Source organism: Atractosteus spatula, chromosome 5, assembly GCF_055471065.1.
Source record: "Atractosteus spatula isolate fAtrSpa1 chromosome 5, fAtrSpa1.hap1, whole genome shotgun sequence".
Lineage (NCBI taxonomy): Eukaryota > Metazoa > Chordata > Actinopteri > Semionotiformes > Lepisosteidae > Atractosteus > Atractosteus spatula.
Window position 1 is genome coordinate 37,413,730 of NC_142710.1, and position 22,058 is coordinate 37,435,787.

The 22,058-nt window shown below is 36.2% G+C and overlaps 1 protein-coding gene across 1 annotated transcript; it reads right to left on the reverse strand.

Annotated features, from left to right (window-relative positions):
• Positions 1 to 4,480: 4,480 nt before the first annotated feature.
• LOC148835053 (EF-hand calcium-binding domain-containing protein 6-like) lies at positions 4,481 to 21,580 on the reverse strand. The gene is made up of 18 exons (XM_088916194.1): positions 21,240 to 21,580; positions 20,275 to 20,369; positions 19,502 to 19,602; positions 19,220 to 19,297; positions 18,680 to 18,853; positions 15,594 to 15,722; positions 14,893 to 15,044; positions 13,304 to 13,449; positions 12,575 to 12,771; positions 10,424 to 10,531; positions 9,965 to 10,030; positions 9,680 to 9,790; positions 8,746 to 8,854; positions 8,528 to 8,652; positions 7,690 to 7,933; positions 7,425 to 7,594; positions 6,926 to 7,085; positions 4,481 to 5,819 (listed from the first exon to the last, which is right to left on the reverse strand). Exons 1-18 carry the CDS (start codon positions 21,544 to 21,546, stop codon positions 5,553 to 5,555), a joined length of 2,739 nt encoding a protein of 912 aa, XP_088772320.1. The 5' UTR covers positions 21,547 to 21,580; the 3' UTR covers positions 4,481 to 5,552.
• Between the last annotated feature and the right edge of the window lie 478 nt (positions 21,581 to 22,058).

The window sequence follows — 22,058 nt, forward strand, 5'->3', positions numbered from 1 at the left end:
TTCTTACCACTGTGCACAAGGGAAAAAGAAGATGAAAGAAAAAAATAGAATTCTGACACATAATTGCCAGCATTTTCTTTCCATTGTTCATGCACTTCCTGTAATTGAGGAAATTGTCAATACCATTCAACTGATATTTTATGACCTTTGTGGTTACAAAAGCAAAAACGTTCCAGGTTCAAATCAACAAAATTTCCAAAGCTACATTTGAGAGAAAAATCTAGCATTGATTCTGTTCTTTGTATATGTCTGGTTTGCACTGTGCTAGCTTTGATTTTTTAAACTCTTTACTATGTTTGGATAATTTCTTTTGAAAATGGAGCGGGTATTTGTGAGACAGTACATCAAAGTAATTTTGTATTTACTACCTGTTGCATACAGTGACATTTACTCCTTTATTACCTGAGCGAACTCTAAGTCAAAAAGGAAAGCAGCTATGGACAGTATTAATATGACAAATGTTAAGTATGCCACAAGGAAAAGTATACAGTCTAAACAAGTGTTTCCCATTGCCATACATTTGTATTTTACTTTTCATTTGTAGATCTTCAGTCTTAAAAAGGTGAAATAGTATGTATACAATACATTATTTTTCAGATGTCAGCATTTGATCTTAAAGATCCAAATTTTAAAGTGGTCACTCACTAGACCAAATGATCTTCCACTTCATAATTAATTAGATTTAGATAATTTTAGAATGTGTTTCAGTTTTTTTTTTTTTAATTTTTTAAAATGTATGTATCTGAAGCTGTTGTACAAAGTTATTTACTATTACCTGATTCTTACATCATACTCCTACATTGGCTTAATCGGTTTAAAAAAATATATTTCTTACATTTAGTAAACCACTAAATATGAGAATTCTAGATTTGGAATGAAAATAAACTTGGTTATATGTAGCTATATCCTGTATATCTGTTAAAGTGTATCCATAAATGTAAAAGGCTCTAATAAAGAAAAAAACAAATAATACTGTACCAGCACCATATGAAGAGAAGATGTCCAATAATTTTTAAGAGAAGATGGTCATAGCTTCTGTATAAAATTACTAGGGGGAACATCAACAATGAGTAGATGTTTTAGTGACTATGGGTACTCTATGTCTGTAGTAAAAATGGCATGGCCTCTTTGAGAGTATTTATAGCTAGTCTTGTAAAAGAGTCCCTTCTGGAGTGATCACTCATAAAGTGCCTTTGTGAACTGTGTCACAAAAGAGGTCTGTGCTGGTGAGACATTGAGATTCAAATTGCTACCTCTCCAGGGCCGAGAGTCTCAATCAGCATTGACTTTGTCACTCCATTTGCTGCTCCATTTCCTTGATCTTTTTATTTTTACAATTATGGAAACAATGTGGGTTTACTCAGGTGATATTTTTGCCTGCGAAGCACTGACGTTCAATTGAAGTCAATGTAGAATTAGTGTACATTTTTTTATATCTTGCTTTACCAAAAAATAAAAAGTAAAGATTACTTCTGACAAAAAGTGAGCCCTAGCCACACGATATTGCATCATTTTGTTTTTAAATTCACAGACACAGGTGTTCATTTCTAAAATGCAGTGCCTAGGGGTTACCTGATTGCAAGTGTAATTGTCGAACTCTTTGAACTCAGTAAGATGCTCAAGTAGAGTGCATGCATTAAGAGTGCATTAGTCTGCTTTTAAAACAGCCACAATAAAAAAAATACATCACCAGGTCAAACAGTGGAGTTACCATACAGTATATACAGTGACAAAGATTTCCTTTCATATCTTTAGAAAAGACAAGATTTGTTAACTACAAATCAAAACCAGAACCTACTGTATATTCTACATGAAAGCATTCTGCTTTTCATTCTTTAATTAAAAATAGTTGCAGTTAGTGAATCCTTTTTGTTCAAAGTGAGTTTCTGAGAGGTGATTCCTTCCACAGTATGTCAAACCAACATTTAACAGAGTGTTGTGCTGAAATGGTTACTGATAACTTGGCTTTAGGAAAACATAGATACTGTATCTATCATCAAACTGAAGAGCAACTGACACTGAACACATACAGTACAGTATAGAGATACATAAGTTTAATCTGTGAAAACAATTCATACAGTAGCATCTGACATGAAGATAAGCATAATAATACTCAAAGAGTTTTTGAGTAATTTAAAGTGAAGCCTTTTTTGTAACTGTATTGTATGTGAAATACATGAAATCCTTGAAGCAGGCTGTGTTATTGAACTCAACCAACCTAGGCTAAATCTATCATGTATTATACAATAAGCTGTACAGGTAGATGATGTTTGACAATGCCACCAATATGATACACTGTAGAAAGAAAGGGGCCAATTTAAAAGAGTGGAAACTAGATCAGGAATGTATAGTCACCCCCATCTTCACTGTAAGGCAGAAAGAGAGAGCACCCATCAAGGTACAGGTTATCGAAATGGAGTGTCAAATGCGTACAGCTCCATTTTCACAATGGTCAACAATCTGATACAGGGGCCAGACAAAGGACTTTCAAATGTTCTGTCATCTTATGGAAATTGTGGGATTCTGCTTTCTGAAAAATTCACAGAGGTTCAGTTTCACTTAGTGGACTTCCTATAAAATACTTGAAGAGGCATGTTTTCTCAATAAAGGTACTGTTTTCCAAAACCCTTCCACTTATGTGAAGCAGGAATTACCTGTACTTGTACTTTTTAGAGTAAAGATGCTAAGAGCAATGAGTTCAGGGGGTCATTGTCCATCCATTTTTATTGTTATTGCAAATAATGTTTCATTAGAATTAAGGCATGCTTTGTGTTTTAAACTAATTTAACTAATTAAATCCTCATATACTGTACAGTAAATCAGTTCTGTTAATATATTTTGTATAATTTTAAACAACAGATATTTTTTTTACGAAAGCTATAAGCAATTCATTTTGAGATTCATATTATACTCTTTTTCACTGTAGTGCGTGAATAAGTACAGTATATATTATTTACATAATTTAAAAAATGAGCTGTTATTTGAAGTCATTTAAAAAAAAATAAATACAGCTTATTTATTTAAAACATGCAGCATACTCTAACCCTGCTACTTCTAAAGGGTCTGTTTTACTCACTTAATCTGTTAATCTAGGAAATCCCTGTTGTAAAGCCATGCTAATGATAAAGCTATTGATTTTGAAAACCCTCTTAAAACAAGGGAAGTCAATGTAATCAGAAAAAAAACACATTTCCATTGCAAATATGTTTAACATAACTATAAACTCTGTCAAAAGGGTGTGAAAGCAAATTGATGGAGGACACTGGGTGAGAAAAAGGCTGATGTCAACTTGAAATTATGCCTTCTAATATCTAAATATTTCAAATGATCCTTTTCCTTCAGCTTACCATCTCAGTAACAAACGGTACAAAAACATTCACTGTCTTTGCGGAGACATTGATCCCCATGGCTGTGGATGCTGCCATCTGCATTAACATAAAAACTCAGTGGAATGCATTTAGAGCAAAGTCCATTTAATACTTACACCCGATAGAAATCAGTATACTGGCCCTGCCAGCAGGTAGATAACATTTCTGTCTGCTTTTTCACTAGATAATGGGGAGTGCTCAGTGTCAGAAAAACCACCAGATTCTGTTGTTACGTAAGGTAATTAAAAAAGCTAATGAGCTTCCTTGGGAAGATCGCAATCCCTAAAGAGTAAATTATCTTGATTATTATGATTGAGGAAGCAACATTTAAATCTCTTTTAAAACTGGACAGTTATATAATCCTGCGTCAGAATGTGCTTGAAATCCACCCAATTATTGCATTTATTTCCAGCTCGTGGATCTCAATTTGTCTTAATTCTTTTGATTTTGCCAGAATATAAACACTTTTCTTTCTAAACACTCATTGCTATCTTTTTCACTGTTTTGCCCCAGTTAAAAGTTCTCTCTCCATTTATGTTATGGCTTTAGAATCAATACCACTAATTATAATAGTAAATCTGTACATGTATGCATTCTATATCTCTTTATGCATCACAAGACACGTTTAACACTTTCTCGCCTCTGAAGAAAGAGTCAATTTCCACCTGGTATGATGTCCCCTCAAACATTTTGTAATATCTCTGGAAGTTTATACAGTAGAAGACACCTACACTGACTATGCACAAAATCACAAGCAAATCTTAAGGGATACACAGTAGATGGATGCAACCCAGGAGAATGGGTATTATACTACGGAGTATTAATTTAGGAATCGGAAATGAGAATAGAAGGAAGAATTGGAATAACATTAGTAATTACCATAGAATAGGAAATAACTCTTTACTTTAATTTTTGTGGGTATCCAGAGACAGGCTTCCCAGCAAACTTCCCAGCAGCTGAGGCCTAAAGACCTTTAAGAAACACCTGGACAAAATCTTAGATTTACTAAGCTACAAAACTACTGAATGACCAAGATTGGCTAAATCATATACAGGCTAATCAAAACGCAAAAGAATTACAGAGCAAGTTGAAAAAAATCCAGTCATATTTATAATCAGCTGATACTTTATTGTTTTACTTACATTTTGGTTTACAAATGAGAATATAATTTGTGATAAACTTTTCAGCATCGGTATTTCTGTGACTAAGGAGCTTGAATCTAGTGGTGGTGGGGGAATCATGCTGCACAACCTGATGCTTTCTTGTCAAGAAATTATCAAATGGTACTGTATAATGCTGTTGCATAGAATTACAACCAGTTTATGGAATGAGTGTTATGCTTCTGATATAGACAAAAAAAACCCAAAAGTAATCAATCGTTTATCCGGCATGGAAATTTTGCAGACGAACACAATGCAGTTTGTGTTGAATAAGCATGATTTCACTTGAGCAGGAAAGAGTGGAGTCCCTGTGAGAGAAGCTTGCCCTTTACTGTCAGGTAATGGGAGATTGATCACCTTTCACAACATGTGCAGCCGAGGCAGGTAAAGATTTCAGCTTCCTTAGATAATCAACAACCTGTAGGGAACAGACAGCTGCCTGTGATACAGACTCAATAATAAGCATGTAATAATTGTTAACAACTATTATTAATTACTATTAATTATTATTAAAAAAACAAATGAATGGAAAATATGTAACTGAAATTAAAATCATTAAGTTGTACATTAGTATCACCACAAATTCATTGTTTTAAAAAGATTCAAAATATTACTGTTACAAATGCACATTATTTAAAAATCAAATATACACAAAGACTGCAAATAGCATTTTTATAACAGGCATTTTTTCAGATACATACAGAAGGATTTAGAAAATTCCCTACAAAATTATCTGATGTTATCTGAACACACATTGATACAAAAGTATCAATACTAAAGAACATAGTGCATAGTTTTTCAATATTGGAGAACAACACGCGTAGAATAGAATATCTTTAAATTTCAATTTTTAAATTTCACTTTTAATAGAATATTAAAAATATTCTATACATTTTTTTAATTTGTGTAAATCAGTAACATTTTACTTTTTATAACTTTAGTTATGCATACAGGACCAAAAGGGCTGTTACACCCAGTTCTGAAACATTAAAAGATTAATTCAAGTGTACACAGCATTAACGGCTTAGGATATGGAATGTATTTTTCTCCTCTGGTTTGTTTCGTGAGGTGCACCATTATTCTTTGTGGCATAGTCAATGAACTTTGCATAGTTAATTTTCCCAGTAATATTTTTATCAAAAACAGACATGAGACGATAAAATTCCTCTTCATCCAGGACAGTGTTGCAAAACTTCAGGACAGATCGAAATTCCGACAGTGAAAGATATCCTGAGCTGTTCCAGTCCAGCTTCTTACAAGCTTGTTGAAGGGACTTCCAGTCTCCACCCAGCTTTAACACACAAACAGGTTCGTTTAACACTCAATGAATTTACTATTAATGTTGTTTTCATGGATGCCATGATCAGCCCCACACATAATATAAAATCCTACATCATTTTTAAAACACATTTCATGATTTTCTGGCATAAAGCTTTATGCCAGATATCCTGAAGTGATTCCTGTGAATATCCTTCAGATATCCTGAAGTGATTCCTGTGAACAGTAATAATAATAATTGCTTACACTTATATAGCGCTTTTCTGGATACTCCACTCAAAGCACTTTACAGGTAATGGGGACTCCCCTCTACCACCACCAATGGCAGCCATAGTGCGCCAGAACGCTCACCACACATCAGCTATCAGTGAGGAGGAGAGCAGAGTAATGAAGCCAATTCATAGATGGGGATTATTAGGAGGCCATGATTGGTAAAGGCCAATGCGAAATTTGGCCAGGACGCCGGGGTTACACCCCTACTCTTTTTTGAGGAACACCCTGGGATTTTTAATGACCACAGAGAGTCAGGACCTCGGTTTTACATCTCATCCAAAGGACGGCACCTGTTTACATCTGTGTTCCCGTCACTATACTGGGACATTAGGACCCACATGGACCTCAGGGTGAACACCCCCTGCTGGCCCCACTAACACCTCTTCCAGCAGCAACCTTAGTTTTTCCCAGGTCTCCCATCCAGGTACTGACCAGGCTCACACCAGCTTAGCTTCAGTGGGTTGCCAGTTGTGAGTTGCAGAGTGATATGGCTGCTGGCTACAGTGACTGGCTGTACCTTCCCTGTGTGTCATCTGATATAATTCTATAGGATTATTGCCAGAATCCATAAGAATATTGGAACCACAAACACAAAAATGCTTACCTTTAGCAGGGAAATACTAATTGATTCAGAGACCAGGTGGTGGACATAAACACGTCTGATAAAATAAACACGTCTGAAGCCATTTTCAACATATGTCCAACATGGATAAGGAATAACCGTCAGGTATCACTTAATGCACTTTTGAAAATTGTTCTTAAATGGGAATCTCATAAAAAAAAGCTGTACGTAATCTCTTTTCCTAAGCAGTAAGAAAGGAACAAAGCTGGTTCCAAGAAAAATACCTTTTGACGCAATTGTTGGGTGATGCCACTCAGGCCCTTCAGGGTGATCTCGTTGTACACGGGGGGATTTCCTACGGACCTTTGTGTTAAAGCTTTGGATTGATCAGTTCTCAATGTCCTTTTTTGTTCAAATGGGTGTAAGAAATCTGCATATGAAATTCTGAAGTAAAGAAAGGCAGACAAACAAAAATGAATCACAAATGTCGCTTTTGGATTCTGTAATTTTATAATAATACACAGCAAAGAGAGGGGATAATTTTAGTTTGAATGCTAAAGTACAGGTTAAAAGTACAAATTATTGAAGAGATTTAAGAAAAAGTGAAATTGACAAGAAATTTAGAGAAAAAATGTTTTCTTTGTTTGCTGTCTTAAGTCTCAACATCCTGTAGAAAATGACATCCCAGTCAAAGCTGTAAATTGTTCTGCAATTTATCATGTTGTACTGTGCATCGTTTGATTATTATTGCTACAATGCATTTAAACAAAGGAATAGAGGAACCTGTTGTCTCCACAGCTGAATTTCCTTGCAATCGCCTCATGTTGTGAGTCTGTTAACTCTGGACAGACATCTGTCAGCACATCCTGAAACTCCTCTTTGGTCACAGCTCCTGAAGCCACTGGGTCAAGTTCTTGAAACTGCTTCTGAAGGTCATCAAGCCGGAGCTGAACCTGCAATAAGAGTGTGTGAAGTCAAAACACCAGAAATCGTAAATTGATTTTACATATAGTGTTTATGGGATGTATTGGAATGAACGGTACTTTACCTTTGCACAAAGGTGGCTTATTGTTATCTCAGTATCTGAGTTGAGTTTTCGGGATCTTAACAGGAAGTCACTGTCCCCTTTAACTGGGGGGGCTCTTTTGGAACTCGGATAGCATGCAGAGGACAGAGAAAAAACAAAATGGCGGACAAAGTGGTGGAAATCAAGGGTGCCATCTTGATTCGTGATTAAAGTCTCCCAGAGCTTCCCGACCTCTTCTCTGGAGATATGGGGTTGTATGTTAAATCTGAATAAAAATAAAAGCCTTCAAATTAAAAAGTCATTTCAAAAAGGTGGCGATGACTACAACTTGCATTGCATACTGTAATAGGAATCCCATTTTTTGGACTTTCACAAGTTTTTTCTTTTCTTGTGGACATTTTTCCAGTGTGACTTTTAAGTAAAAAGGCATTAATTAAATGGCATTTAAAATACAGTATGTATTTTACAGAAAACAGTGTATTCTAGCATAAAAAGGACTTATAACTAAGAAGTCATGGATTCATATCCCAGGTGAGCCACTGCTGTTACTCTCATGAGCTCATGAGAGTTCTCTAGAACAATGGGATATTATATGAATGGGTAACTCTCTGGAATGGGATGGATTTTTCTCAGTTGATTTCTGTAGCTAAATAAAGGTTTATTTTATATACAGTGCATAAAGTACAGAACAAAAAAAAAAGATTTAATCTTTCATCCAAACTCAGAACATAAACAAACATAAAACAAAGTCGCACTTCAATATTAGAAAAAAACAGCTTAGAAGTTAACTATAGTGAGAAGTAATACTCTAATTGCCTTTTCATTAAAACAGTTTAATATAATATACTAAACCTGATACCTTTTCAACAGCTGATACAGAGTTTCTCGAGAGAGTCTTCTGGTGTTCATTTCATCCAGGTTGTTGAAGACTCTTTCAACTTCCTCAACGTTATTTTTCACAAGGTCCTTAATAATCTTTGTTAGCTGCCCCAAGAGTGCAATGTACAAAGGTTAATAAAATTTCAAATCCTACATGCAGAAGAATTATATGAGTACATTGGAGAAAGTGCATGAAACCTGGTCTGTGGTTTTCTCTCTCCAGCTTTTCCGAAGCCCATCAGTCTTCGGCTTCCTGCTGATATTGGTTACAACAGTTCTACCATCATCTAAGAAAATCTCCATATTTCTGTAAATTGCAAAAAGAGTAGATTTTTTTCTCTGCCATATAGCACAGAACACTACATCCAGTTCAAATACAGTACATTGTCGTCATCAACACAGGACAGCTGTTTTGTTAACAAACTAACCCATATGGTGAATAGCAGGGAAGAAAATTTTCAAAACTTCCTCTAGCAATTCATTAGCCCCCCAGTCTGCCCTAACCCCTACCTGCTGTCTTGGTTCTGTCCATTGACAGGTGCTTGCCCCCTGCTGCTGAGGGACTGTAAGACCAAAGTGCTGCTTGAAGGGCAGAGACACCTTGAAGAACAGTACTGTTGTCATGTGATTGACCTAACGCTTAATAACCACCTATTCTCACAAGATTGCCCCAGAATGAATACTAATTTCAGTAAATACAGCCAATGTCTCACAGCTTTATACAGTATGTTTCTGTGGTTATATAAGAAAATAACAGCATTCTTGAGCATGATTGGCTGATATATAACATCCTGACTTTTTGGACTTTAGAGGTGGAACTAGGGGAGGTGAAGGGATACATACTGTACTGGTGAATACTGGGAAGGAAAGAAAAGGGCAGGCATGGTGAACGAATGGGACTTCTCAACCAGACTTCATTGTCTAAATTACATTTCAAAGGAGGTCATGTCATATTACAAAATAACTTTACAATCCTCAGGGCCGATGAAAATGTGCCAGAAGATTTGTAATGCATGTTTTTCCACAGCCCCTTTGAGACGTCTGCTTTGCTGCATTCCTAAATGTGATTGTTGTTTTTATTTGAAACTCTTCCTTGTTTCACAGCCTTCTGTTCAACAACCCGTATTCTTACCTTGTACCAAATTTACTCAGAAATTCTAAATATCTTATGTTTCCATGTTTGTCAAGAGGAACTTTCTCCAGCAGGTATTCAAATTCTTCATCTGTCATTTTCATTGAAAATCTGCTTGGACAAGGGAAGGTAATAATAATAGTAATAGAAATAGTAATGATCTCTAGTTCTTTTCATGTCAACTGGATAATATAATTTTTCCATGCCTATAGTAATTATAAAACACATATTTACTCATTATATAAAAATAAAATCAATAAAAATATATATTACATATTGTAGTACCTTGTCTCGATGGCTGCTCTAAATTGCTGCTGACTCACAGTATCCAGCTTTTCTGCGTCTATTTTTCTAAAGAAAACAGATGATTTAGTGAGATCAAGAAGGATCAGTCTGAAATCTTGTACAACTGCTATGTTGTGATATCAAGCTGCCAGCTATGACTTACATTAACAAATGTTCTCTACAGATATTGTTGCTTTCTACCATCTCTCCTTTCAGTTAATAGCAAAACAAAGCTTTAAAGATTGCCATATGGTTGGTGGTTAAGCTTTACACCTTTTTTTAAAACAAATATAAAATGTTATAAAAATTAGTAATAGGAAAATTACCTCTGTTACACCTCATCATGATAAAACAGTAATGATTCAACTTAAAAATGTGCATTAGATAATTAAATGTGGTAACCTTAGTTATACACATGTACATGCCTGTGAAGTACAGTATTCTATAACAAAGACTTACTGAAATTCACTTAGCAGAGAAACAAAATCTGTCTGTAGAATGTTTAAGAGCTTTGCCTCCAAAGCAGAGACTGTGGAATGATCACTGAGACTCCTTGCTTGGTTAAACCTGCATCAAACACAAAGTTTTACACCAATCACAATTGTAGGTTTGGTGCTGCACCGTACTGTATGAGTATGCATTTTGTTTAATGTATTGTATATTCTGCGCCTCTGTTAAGGTTTTCCAAAAAGTATTTTTGTGTGGGATCATGTGACTGAAATGAATATTTTATTCAATGCAGTACAAAGGTCATTGCTTAGAATTACCACAGGGCAAAACACGTTTAGATTTTATTTGCTTTTATCTGTTCACACTGTGACAACTATTCAAACTGTTACTTATAATAGCAAATGTCTTTTAGTGTTGTGCAATGCAGAACACATGTTTTAGAAACATAACAAGACATACTGCAACAATAGTTAATTGAGTACTTATTGGAAAATATAATCCACTCTTACATGTATATTATTGGTCCAACTACAATTTAAGCCATCAAAACCATGAGTCTTACTTTTACAGGTGATAGATTTTTCCAATTATTTCCATAAATGGTATGCCAATTTCTGATTACAGTTTCTGTGATTGTAAATTCAGTGTTTTAACAGGAGCTTTAAATAATTCCAGGCACTAAAAACAGTGCATACAATTGTTTCAGTGATAGTTCAGGACATATCTTTGTAACTGCTTAATGTAAGGGCAGAGCCTCTTAAATTATTTCTTATGTAGGGATGATATACCTGTAGACTAAAATGAATGTCTATCATGTCATAATTTCACTGATGTAAAAAAAAAACAGGGCAATGTACTGTTTCTAAAATTTAAAAAAGAAGACTGGGAACACAGTTAACACAGTTAGTCTCACATTTAAAGGATAGAACAACTATTGCTTGAAATACACACTGGAATAGGACACAGGAAGATTATCTTGTCTATTGTGCTTACACTACATCAATTCTGTAAAAAAGCAAGCAGCGATCACATTTTTCACCATAGTGAACAACGGAAAACACAATTGTTTGGTAGAGAAACAACACTGAATCACAAGCTTACAGACAGGATGTTCCTTCAGGTTTGCTCTGGAGCTGAAGGGAGAATTGTGGACATTCACCATCGCTTAATAAATCAACCCTACTGCCAGCTCAACTGACAGTATCCTGATATGGGCAGACATATCTTTTTCAACTCCTAGTATATCTTACAGGTTTCCAATGAACTTACAGTACAGTATATGTTCATTAACTAAAGATAACTCTCACTCCAGCACTGCATTTCAACCACTGACCAGATGTTAACCACGACCAAACAATCTAAAATGTGTTTTTTTTTAAAGAATAATTATTTAAAATTCCACATGTATGAAGCGTATAGTTCGGTTAAATCTGTAGAATTATCTTCTGGAGCTGTGCCATAATTATGACAGTAGATGGCAGTAGTATCACATAATTGTAGTATTCACCTTGGTTTATATGGAGTGTTGCTCTCCAAAGTTTGTTCATCAATATCAACATGTAAGTTAATGAAAAGATTTAATTAGTATCTATTTATTTTAAAGAGTAAACTTTGAATTGTAGAACCTAACTGAAATCAAAGACTTGCACAATGCTGTGCTGTACTGCACACATTCTTTAAAAAAAGGGTATGTCAATTTGAAAAAAAAGCATATACTGTACAATGTATTCACTAGATGATCATTAAAATGTTCACTTCAGGAAGGAAAATAACTTTGTTGATATTCAAACTTCTCTTAATCCCAGAGTGTTAGCTCCAGAGAATTTGTCCTGATTCCATTTACAACAAATAAATGCATAAGAATCAAGATTTCAAGATTTAAAATGGTTCCCAGTCAGAATTACTGTATGTGCTAATTTATCGGTTTAGGTCCCGTTTATGCCATGCCAAAGTAACAACCTATTCCAGATTCTAACCTGATCATAGATGACCATAGATTCGACGTTTTTATTTTTATCTGGCTGCAAGCCTAATGATTGAGTTCAATTACTTGCCCTGAATTGATCAAAACTATCACTCTTCCTATGCAATTTAAATAATATTTTACATTCTGTAGGGCTGTAGCACCTGAGAATGGGATTTGTGAAGCCTGGGCCTCACCTGTGACTGGGATGCACAAGGACCCTGTGCATCATTCCTTTCTCGCTTCTATCCTGGTAGCGCAGGAGAAAGGCTCTGTAGTCAACATCAGGGGACATATCATCCAGCCCACAGCGTGCTAGGAAGAGACTGAGCTGCTCCTTTTTCAGTGGGAGTTGGAACCTTCTCAAAACCTGTAAAAAGTCTTCTCTGGACACCTGCTCAAACAAAGGTGTAAATGTGGTAGATATTTGAGAGTATTCTTGATTCATGCCTTCCCAGTATTTAAATGAGGAATTAGCATTGAAGAAAAATTCAAAGTTCATCAATGAAACCTTAGTCAAATCAGAATCAGATGGATACACGGAGAATACTTGGCCTGTTCTTATACTGTAGGTACAGTATAAAGGTGATATATAGTAGGCAGATAAGGAAATGTGAAGACAATTAATCACATTATTGTTATGTAAGAGAGAAAGATACAGTATACAGTAGACAGTTTTTCATCTGAATTTTCCGGATCAAAAGTGCCACATTAAAAAGAACTGCATTACAGACACACACTAGTGGTTTTAAAACCTGGAGAAGCAACAAGCTGAAATCCTATAAGCCGAACAAGAAACCAGTCTTTTCACACATTTGAAAGACAAAAGCAATGGAAACACAATGACAGAAAGGACTAAAAATCTTCAGATCATGAGGCTACTTCAGTAAAAGGTGAACTAGGAGGCAGAAGCAGTCTTACTGTACCTTGCCTGAGGTCTTCAGATCAAAGCGCTGAAACTCCACCATCATGTCCTTGAATCCCTCAGTAAGTTTTTCCTTAAGCCACTTTTCCACATTCAGTGAAAGATTCCTCTCCTGCAGGGACTTTGAAGATCTTTTTTCTGAAGCCTCTGCATTATAAAATGTTAAATCTGAAGAGCTTTGATGCTCTTGATTTTAAACCCAATGTTTCACATTCTGCTGTTGTCCATACTTTTGCTCTCTGTTTCTTTGGTGTAAAGCCCTTACATCAGTGATAAGAACTTGGCTCAAAGATATTTTATGCTTTTCTTCATAAACCATAAGAATAGACTTACATCTTCTACAGCTGTAAAGTTTATAATACAAAATAGATGTACCTACAGCTTCTACATGTACAGTATATAATAATAACATACATGGTATATATATATACAGTACATGTATATAATGTATATAATAATCAAAAGTGATGATATGAATGTGTCCAAGACATTTACTTTATGGCATGATATATCCATTAGACACTTATGTAAGCTATATGTGCTACATCTAACATCTAATTTGATCTCAACATCAAATTTAAGGACATTTGGGATTGGTTACTCTACAGCACATAAACCAGGTGTAAGTCAGTGTTATCACATCATTAAAGGAAGAGTGAAGTTAATATTTTTTCAACTGCAGAGTCTCATTTAGTTTTTATTAGAATCATGTAAAATTTAAAATGGGGAAGAATTGCAGAAGAACACAGTACAGGAAACCTAGGGTTCAGATTTGTCTGTGTGCTGACTGTTAATCTACTGTAGAATGTTTGAATTATCAAACAAAGAAGCTTATGTTTCAACAGTGTGAGCTCCAGACTTCATGGTGTGTGGGTAACAGGTAAACCAAGCTCCTGAATTGCACAGCATTGCAGCTGTCAGCACGTGTTGCCGATTTGCACTATGAAGCATTTAGACGCTTACAATTCTGAGACCATCACATTTTTGTCTGTTTGGCCTGTTGAAGTAAGCTCTCTGAGATCAGAACTTCAGTTTTGAAAATAGATTCCACATGCAGGAATGGGCCGGAAAGTAATCCAAATGAAGGATATTCATGCCCCTCTAATATGGTAGGAGAAGTACTGCACTGTATGTGGATATACTGTACATGGGGAATGTGCTGAAAGAACCCTCCTCCTGTGGAGCCTCTCTGGTGGTCCATTAGATAAATTACACATTTACTTTACTTATAGCCTTACCCTAATAATTCACTTAACATTTTGAGTGTGAAATTTGCCACAAGCAAGCTAAGGAACGTAATTTTGAGAACGAACCTTTCAGAGTGTGCCTCTCTCCAAGCAGCCCATAAATAATATCTATACTAAGGCCAACTCTGGTCTGAGTGCACCATTCACTAAAATAAATTCAGTGCAGTTACTGTAATTGACAATGCACAAGTAAACTGTGTTAATATTTAATGCACATTTTCTTCTGCTGTTAAAGATAATAAAAAAAACCTGATGTGGCAATAGATATCCACTAAATGAACTGCTTACTCTTAATTGATTGATTCTATGTGCCTGTGGGATTCCAGAGTAATGAATTTCTTACTTGGCTTGCCCTGGGGCAGAGGGGTGCTGGATACTCTGTTAAGGACTGCCAGAAGACTTTGCCTTCGTTCCTCGGCAGGGCTTGGAGCTTCAAACCCTAAAATCCTCATCAGGTTCTCGACATTGACAGCAAGCTTTCCTTCTCTGTCATACCTTGATGGAGCAGTATTTGTGTAGTTAGGAGAAAATGCTGAACAACAAAGTTGGTGTGAAGAATAGCTGAACCTATTTGAAGAAGAGTTTGCCTATAAAGTGATGAATCTTTAAACCCTACACCGTAGATACATATTTCATTAGTTCAGTCTGATGAAGCTACAGTGTGAAGTATCATTTTTATGGTCTAAGTAATTATCACATCAATACAATGATTCATTATATTCTGACATAAATGGGTAAGATGCTATTGCCAGTGAATATACACCCGCTTTTCCCGCTCCAATTTAGTGTAAGATTTAAGAGAAAGAAAACAATACTGCCTTGTGGATTTCTGACTTTGGTTTCTAACAGCATATTTCTCACACTTTGATTCTCCATTTATTTTGGGAAGCACTTATTATTTATTCCATTTATTTTGGGAAGCACTGTAGGTAAGCAGTCAAATGCAATTTATTTTGTTAAAGCTGGCCTTTCCAAGCCAGTTCAGTGAAAGAATGAAAGAAGAAATTGCATCAGAAATGTAGTCATTTGAAGTCACGTTGCTACCTTTTCCAGAGTCTCTCAAACTCCTTATTGTTTGTTACTATTCCCAGCTGACACAGAACTCTCCTCATGTCTGATGGGTGTAATAGAGCCTCCTCCTTCTGATCAAATAGACTGCGAATTTCTAAGGGCCTGAGGTGAGAGAGTAACAGATTGCTATCATTGACTCTCAGAGGCTATTTTGTCCGGTGAGTTCAATGCTGGAACTGCAGTGCAATCACCGTCTGATATACAGATACAGTACAAATGATTAAAGACTGTTTAATAAGATCATAACAATAAAGGACTAGACCTATGCAATAGTTATATAATATGAAGAAAAATTAAATTCATACGCTATATAAAAAGTGAGAAAATAGTAATGCATTGGTGATTGCCAATTTTAAAAATAAAATGGTAATGCTCTTCCTGTTGCATAAGGAATATACTGTAAAGTAATTTAGGATAATTTAGAAGCATGTTTTTAGGATGATTTAAAAGCTAGCATAGATAATGGTCATGAGTACCCCTCCTAGACTGCAGGATGCACTGCTAATATTCATCATTATTCAGAATTCAGTATCAGTAGCTCGTCAGTGAGATCTCGGTTTTTGTACAGTTGCCCAGATAGTTTTTATGGATGAAGCTTTAGGCTAAAGCACTGGTATTTAATTAAGAACAATATTCAAGCAACAAACAAAAAATGGTAGTTTCAATAATTTTTTTGCACACAGACATGTAAACAATGTTTTTGCAACCCTATAAGAGCAAAGAACAGGTCAAACTGTTATACTAACTCAGTTAAAAACAGCGTGACTTTCCCCGACTTTTCCCTTAAGCAACACACATTTGGTTGTAAAAGCTTTTTAGTACAGTACATTGGCTAAGCTTCTGTTTCGAAACACAGTGTGCTCTTGACTGTTTGTTCAAATGTTTGCATGGCATGAAGAGGGACACCAGCAAAATGGGTTCTGATGCTTTGTACCCTAACTAAATGCCATTGCTCTAGTCTTGGCCAATCTGGACAGATTAGTTATTCAAGCTGAGAAGTGGGCTGATAAACAGGCAACTCACAGGACATTGAGTAAGTGACCTGGCTCTTATTCAAAGAGGTTATCAGAATGTGCAATGTTCATTAGACTTTACTCCCACTATGCATTAATATAAATTAGACTGTAGTCTTGATTTGGCACTGATCGTGGAATGGAGTGCATATTTCCCCATGTTATGTGAAGTCCAAGATTTCCAGTTTTATTAGATTGTTTTAGTTTGTAATGTATTTATTTTCACTTTGGCATTTGTTTAACTAATTTTTAGTTAATGTGCACAGTAAGCACAAATATATGTATTAGAGTATTTTGTTATTCAGTTAAGCACATGTTGGTTGCACAGGTAAGCAGGCTTGTAAGTACTGTAGGCAGGTATAAATACTGTATATTAAGAACAGAGAGCCTGCATAACTGAACATAAGGCATATAAAGAAATATTAAAATGAAACTGGCATTGCAGGAATGTTTTATATGAATATTATATTAATGATTTAAAAAGGTAGTTTTTGCCTAAACAACCATTTTTTTGCTTTATATTGAGGCATTTTCTGGACTTAGACAGGAACGCGGAATGTAGTGCACCAGAGCTGTCAGACTGCTCAGAAAGAATGCTTTACAGTGATGACTGGGACAGATAGAATCCTGCTGGGGGACAGATAACAAGCAGTGAGGGATTGATGGGATATACTGTACAGAGGGGAAGTAGGAATAGGATGATTTGTTGTTAAGGGATTAGTGCCAGAGCATGTCTAAGTGCTTTGGCCAAACTTGTTTTTTTCTAGCCAATAAAGCCAATCCAACTTCCACAAAAATGAACCATCAAAAGATGCTGTGAGACAAAGTGCTCCATAGAGACTCTAGAGTGAGTTGAACTGTACATGAACAAATTGCTGCTGGTGTCACTTATCATTGGAGCTCAGTTTCACATCTCACCCCGAGGCTGAAACACTTACTCAGCAAAACTCTGAGGCTAAGCGAAGTTTTGAGCTAGGTGCTATACCTCCTAATCATGAATTTGTTTTCCTTGATTAGTGACTCTCATAACCTCTTTGTTTGTAAAATCTCACAGGACAGCTGCTGAACTGATCACTGAGATGATAACAGTGTGCAGTCTTAAACCAAGCATTTAACACTTAATGGCCAAAATGGCAGTAACCTCCATAGGCTAGCATGTTAGGTATGTCAAAGTAGCAACTAGTGTACAATTAAGAACAGGATACACTGTAATATGTATTCAACAAGACTGAAAAATCTGCCCCCTCAAACAGGATTGCCTTCAGCTCAGGTTAAAGTAAAGTAGAAGATTGGAATTGACCTCCAGGCTCCACTGGTTCAACCAGTTTTCAAAGGAATGAGCTCTGGGGATTGTTGCACTCAGAGAAGAGGATGAAAGTCCGTCTCACACAGGCTGCCTGCCACTATCTGCTTATTTGCCTGCTGGTCCTAAACATTTCCAATTTAATTTTATTTTAATCTGCAGTTTATGACATATTATACCCTATAAAACAGCATGATACTGCTATAAAAACCGTATCCCTTTCATGCTCCTTCATGGGTGGCATGACAGTACAGTGGTCAGCACTGCTGCCTCACAGCTCTTGGGGCAGGGGTTTTGGTTCCATGATGAGGTGCCTTTTGGATGCAGAGTTCACCCGTGTTCATGTGGGTTTTGTCCTGGCACTCTGATTTCTTCCCTCCTCTACAGACATGCTGGCTTGGTTTGATCGGCCATTTTAAATTCTCCTTCTCTGTGTATTTGAGATTTGAGAGTCTTGTGTTTCTAGGCTGCAACACCTCACCAGGACAACCATATTGATAACGGACAGAAGGATGATCAAAGTTCCTTTGAAAGACAAAACATTTATCCCTCCTTTAACCCTAGCATCTACTGTTAATGATTTAAAACTGGGATAGACCAGATGATCTGTATTTAAAATAAACAGTGTTATCACACCATAGAAATAGCTTAAACTATACTTTCATGCTGTGGGAAATTACTGAAATTCAGTTTCTCAGATTTTCCTGTGTTCTGTTTTACAAAGAATGCATGCATTACAGTACCTTTCCCTCAATAATTTCTTTAGGGCCAAATGAACCTGAGTTGCAGTTTTCTTTGTATCATCTTGTGTTCTTTTAATAGGATCCTTCCAATCTGCTTTGCTGTCATTGTCCCACTTTCCCAAACTGCGACAAAAAGTTTCAACAGAGATGGTGATTTTGTCTGTCAAGTTTAATCTGAAATAAAAAGAAAAAAACATCACATACAACATGCCTAAAAACGTACTGGTGTGCACCACATGTCTGTGTTTTTTTCTGATACTTGAGTGCCATATTCATCCTGGTTTCTTGATGTAATGTATATATTAGTTGTACAATTAATGTAGTATAACAATAATTCCTCACACTCACAGTATATAGCGCTTTTCTGGAAACTCCACTCAAAGCACTTTACCAATGTGTAACACCCACCTGGATGCAACAGTAGGCATAGTGCACCAGTACGGTCACCACACATCAGCTATCAGTGGAGAGGATAACAGAGTAATGAAGCCAATTCATAGATAATAAGCAGTATATTCCTTTAATTTTGCATGACCTCACCTGGATAAAAGAGAGGAAAATTCTTTTCCACTGATAAATCTTCCCAAATATTTTGTGACGATGATGAGAAGAGCATCCCTGTAATGCACAGACTGAGATGCAGTAGCATTCCAAATGTAAATTCAACAATTCACATTTCATTTTGCATAAATTAAAATGCATACAGACATAGATTTTGAATACTTTAAAAGACGTAACTTCAGGTCACATTCTGCATTTGAAAACATTCACAATGTGCAAGACTAAGTACACATATAGAGATTGCAATAAAAAATGAAGTACCTGGATACATTTCCTCTGCCTGTTGGATCATTGGAAAGGAACAGTCTTTTCAAAGAATAAAAATTACCCGATTTAATCTTCTCACAAAGAAGGAGCTCGAGCTTTAGAGAAAAGCACAATAAATGATTTATCCGTTTAAAGCAAATTCAAAAGGTATTCACTTCATTAAGCTATTTTGTGGCTTTATGCTCCTTGTCAATTAAAAAAAATCTTTAATCTGATAAGTAATCTGACAAAGAAAAACACAAGAGCATTAGAATGAATTCAAATGAAATGTAGCATTTCAAGCCCCAATCTCTTGTTTTTTTAACAGTTAAAATGCTACTCTCAAAAAATCAGATCTCATACATGGAAATGGAAAAATCCTAATCAGATCAGCTGCGTTGTGCTAAAAATGCTTTAGTCAAGGGTGATCTGTTACAAATGAAGGAATAAAGGATGATTATTATCATTTGGCAATGAAAATAAAATGAAAAAAAGATAACCCAAACCCTGTAGTTACAATAATATTGTCTTCCTGTTTGAGATTATTGATTGATCAGAAGACATATTCTTAGCCTGAATGACTCTACTGTACATTTACTGTAGCACTGTCTGTTGAAAGAAGGACAATTATTCACATACCTACAACTGTACACCAAATTCCAGGATCAGGTAAAATATGCCATGAACAGAAACAAAGCACTGAAAGGCAGGAATTAACAGAACATGCTGTTGTGCAACATGAAACAGAATGAACAATGTATTGCTTCACACCCTTGTCTTATCCTTACCTCATCAGTCCGAAGCTGAATCTGGGTTGCAGGCCGAAAAGAGGTTTGTCTTTCATCTTCAGACATATGTGCGTGATCCGGCGTTTTTCTGTCACCTAAGCATAACAGATTTTGTTCAGAATTCAAGTGCTAGCTCTCTGAATACAGGGACAGCACTGAAACAAACCACTTTACATACTGTATCTGTATAGTCTGTTGTTTGTCACCCACATCTACCACAAAACCAAGATGTAAAAAGAATAGAAAAATTAATTCACAGGATAGATATCAACACTGGAAGACAGCCTGTTTAGGCTGTGTATCATGGACATAGACATGGCTGTGTATCAGTGCCTTTGACATCTGCCTTAAAATCATCACTATACTGTAGCTCTTTTGATTGAACTGACAGTACACACGTGTCATTGACAGGAAGATGGGCCATCCCAGTTTATAACTTATGAATATTAGTTTATACTGATACAGCATTTCAGGCTAACCACCTGTGCTGAGGTTCATGCAATGCTGTACCCAGAGCAGGGACTGAAAGGAGCGTGGACTGTGCAATATCTCGATCAATGACATAACAATGGTGTCCAAATTGCATCTAAACCACCACTCTGTGGTTGTGACCCCACTACCCCATGCGGCTTGCCTAAATGTGAAGAAGCAACATTGAGAGATAATGTCAAATTATTCTAGATGTCATACTATGACAGACAGTTAACTGTCTTTTTACACCCAATGCCCCCCAAAAGGGTCTCGTTCATCTAGTTTTTAGAAACTAAAAAATCCCTGCAACACATATTTTAAAATTCATATAAGAAGTCAGAAAAGATAAGGATACTGCTTTCATCTGATAGGATGGTTGTCTTCTGATGAAGCTTTCACAGGTTTAAAACTAAACTTGTACAATTGAAAATAACAATAAAAAAACAGTTATGCTATCTATGGTGAAACAAGACTACAAAATATGAAAAACCCACCCAGGTTTATCCAATAGTCCACCTTTTTCCAGGTGTCCAGTTTGTTAAATTTATGCCTTTTCACTGTTTCTTCCAATGAGGGGTGAAAGCGCCCTTCTCTGGGTGACGATTTGTCAGCTTCCCCACGACAGCTTCTCTGAGGCTGGTCCCAGGAGGCAGACTTCACATTCCTCTCAGCCCGAGTGGAGATACCATCCACAGAGAAAGAGCTGGGGTCCCCGAGTCTCGCCAGGGGATGCGGTATGTCAGGAAGTTTGGACGGGATCCCCGCGTGGGAATTTGGTCTTTTCATGATCGCCACAGCCATCTTGCCTCTGCGTTTCTGCAGAAAAGCAACAAAGAAAGCAAGTGTGAAAGACAGAAAAATAGTTCAGTTAGATCTCTTTTTGGCACTGACAACACCAACAACTCTTGGTTGCTAATAGTAACCAATCCCTTTCCCTTTCACCAGAAGACAAAGGCACTGCAGGGGATCAGGGAGGCTACAGAACAAGTGTACTGTATATTATTTCACATGTGTGTGGTGTTTATTGTGATTGAAGTGAACTTATCATTTGCCTGTATCCATTTGACAATTTTTATGATATTATTGTTAATAATAGATCACAATTGCTAACAGAGTATTACACACTAATTGGTGCTGAGCTATATCAATTGACAAAGCTTTCTTCAGGACAAATGCATACAGATAAGAGTGACAAAGAATAGCAGGGCAATACCAACAACACAATGTCAGAATGTACAGTATAAACTATCGATATGCAAAAATCTGCATTTTAAGCCAGCTCCTACAGGCTGAGGTTTTCGAAATTAAATATA

Excerpts from the sequence above, each read along its gene's own strand:
- LOC148835053 (XM_088916194.1), bottom strand. The coding sequence starts at position 21,546 with ATGGCTGTGGCGATCATGAAAAGACCAAATTCCCACGCGGGGATCCCG. Across the intron at positions 18,854-19,219 it reads TTTTCCTCTCTTTTATCCAG|ATTAAACTTGACAGACAAAA; the intron begins GTGAGGTCATGC and ends TTTTTATTTCAG. Across the intron at positions 5,820-6,925 it reads CCCAACAATTGCGTCAAAAG|CTGGGTGGAGACTGGAAGTC; the intron begins GTATTTTTCTTG and ends TGTGTGTTAAAG.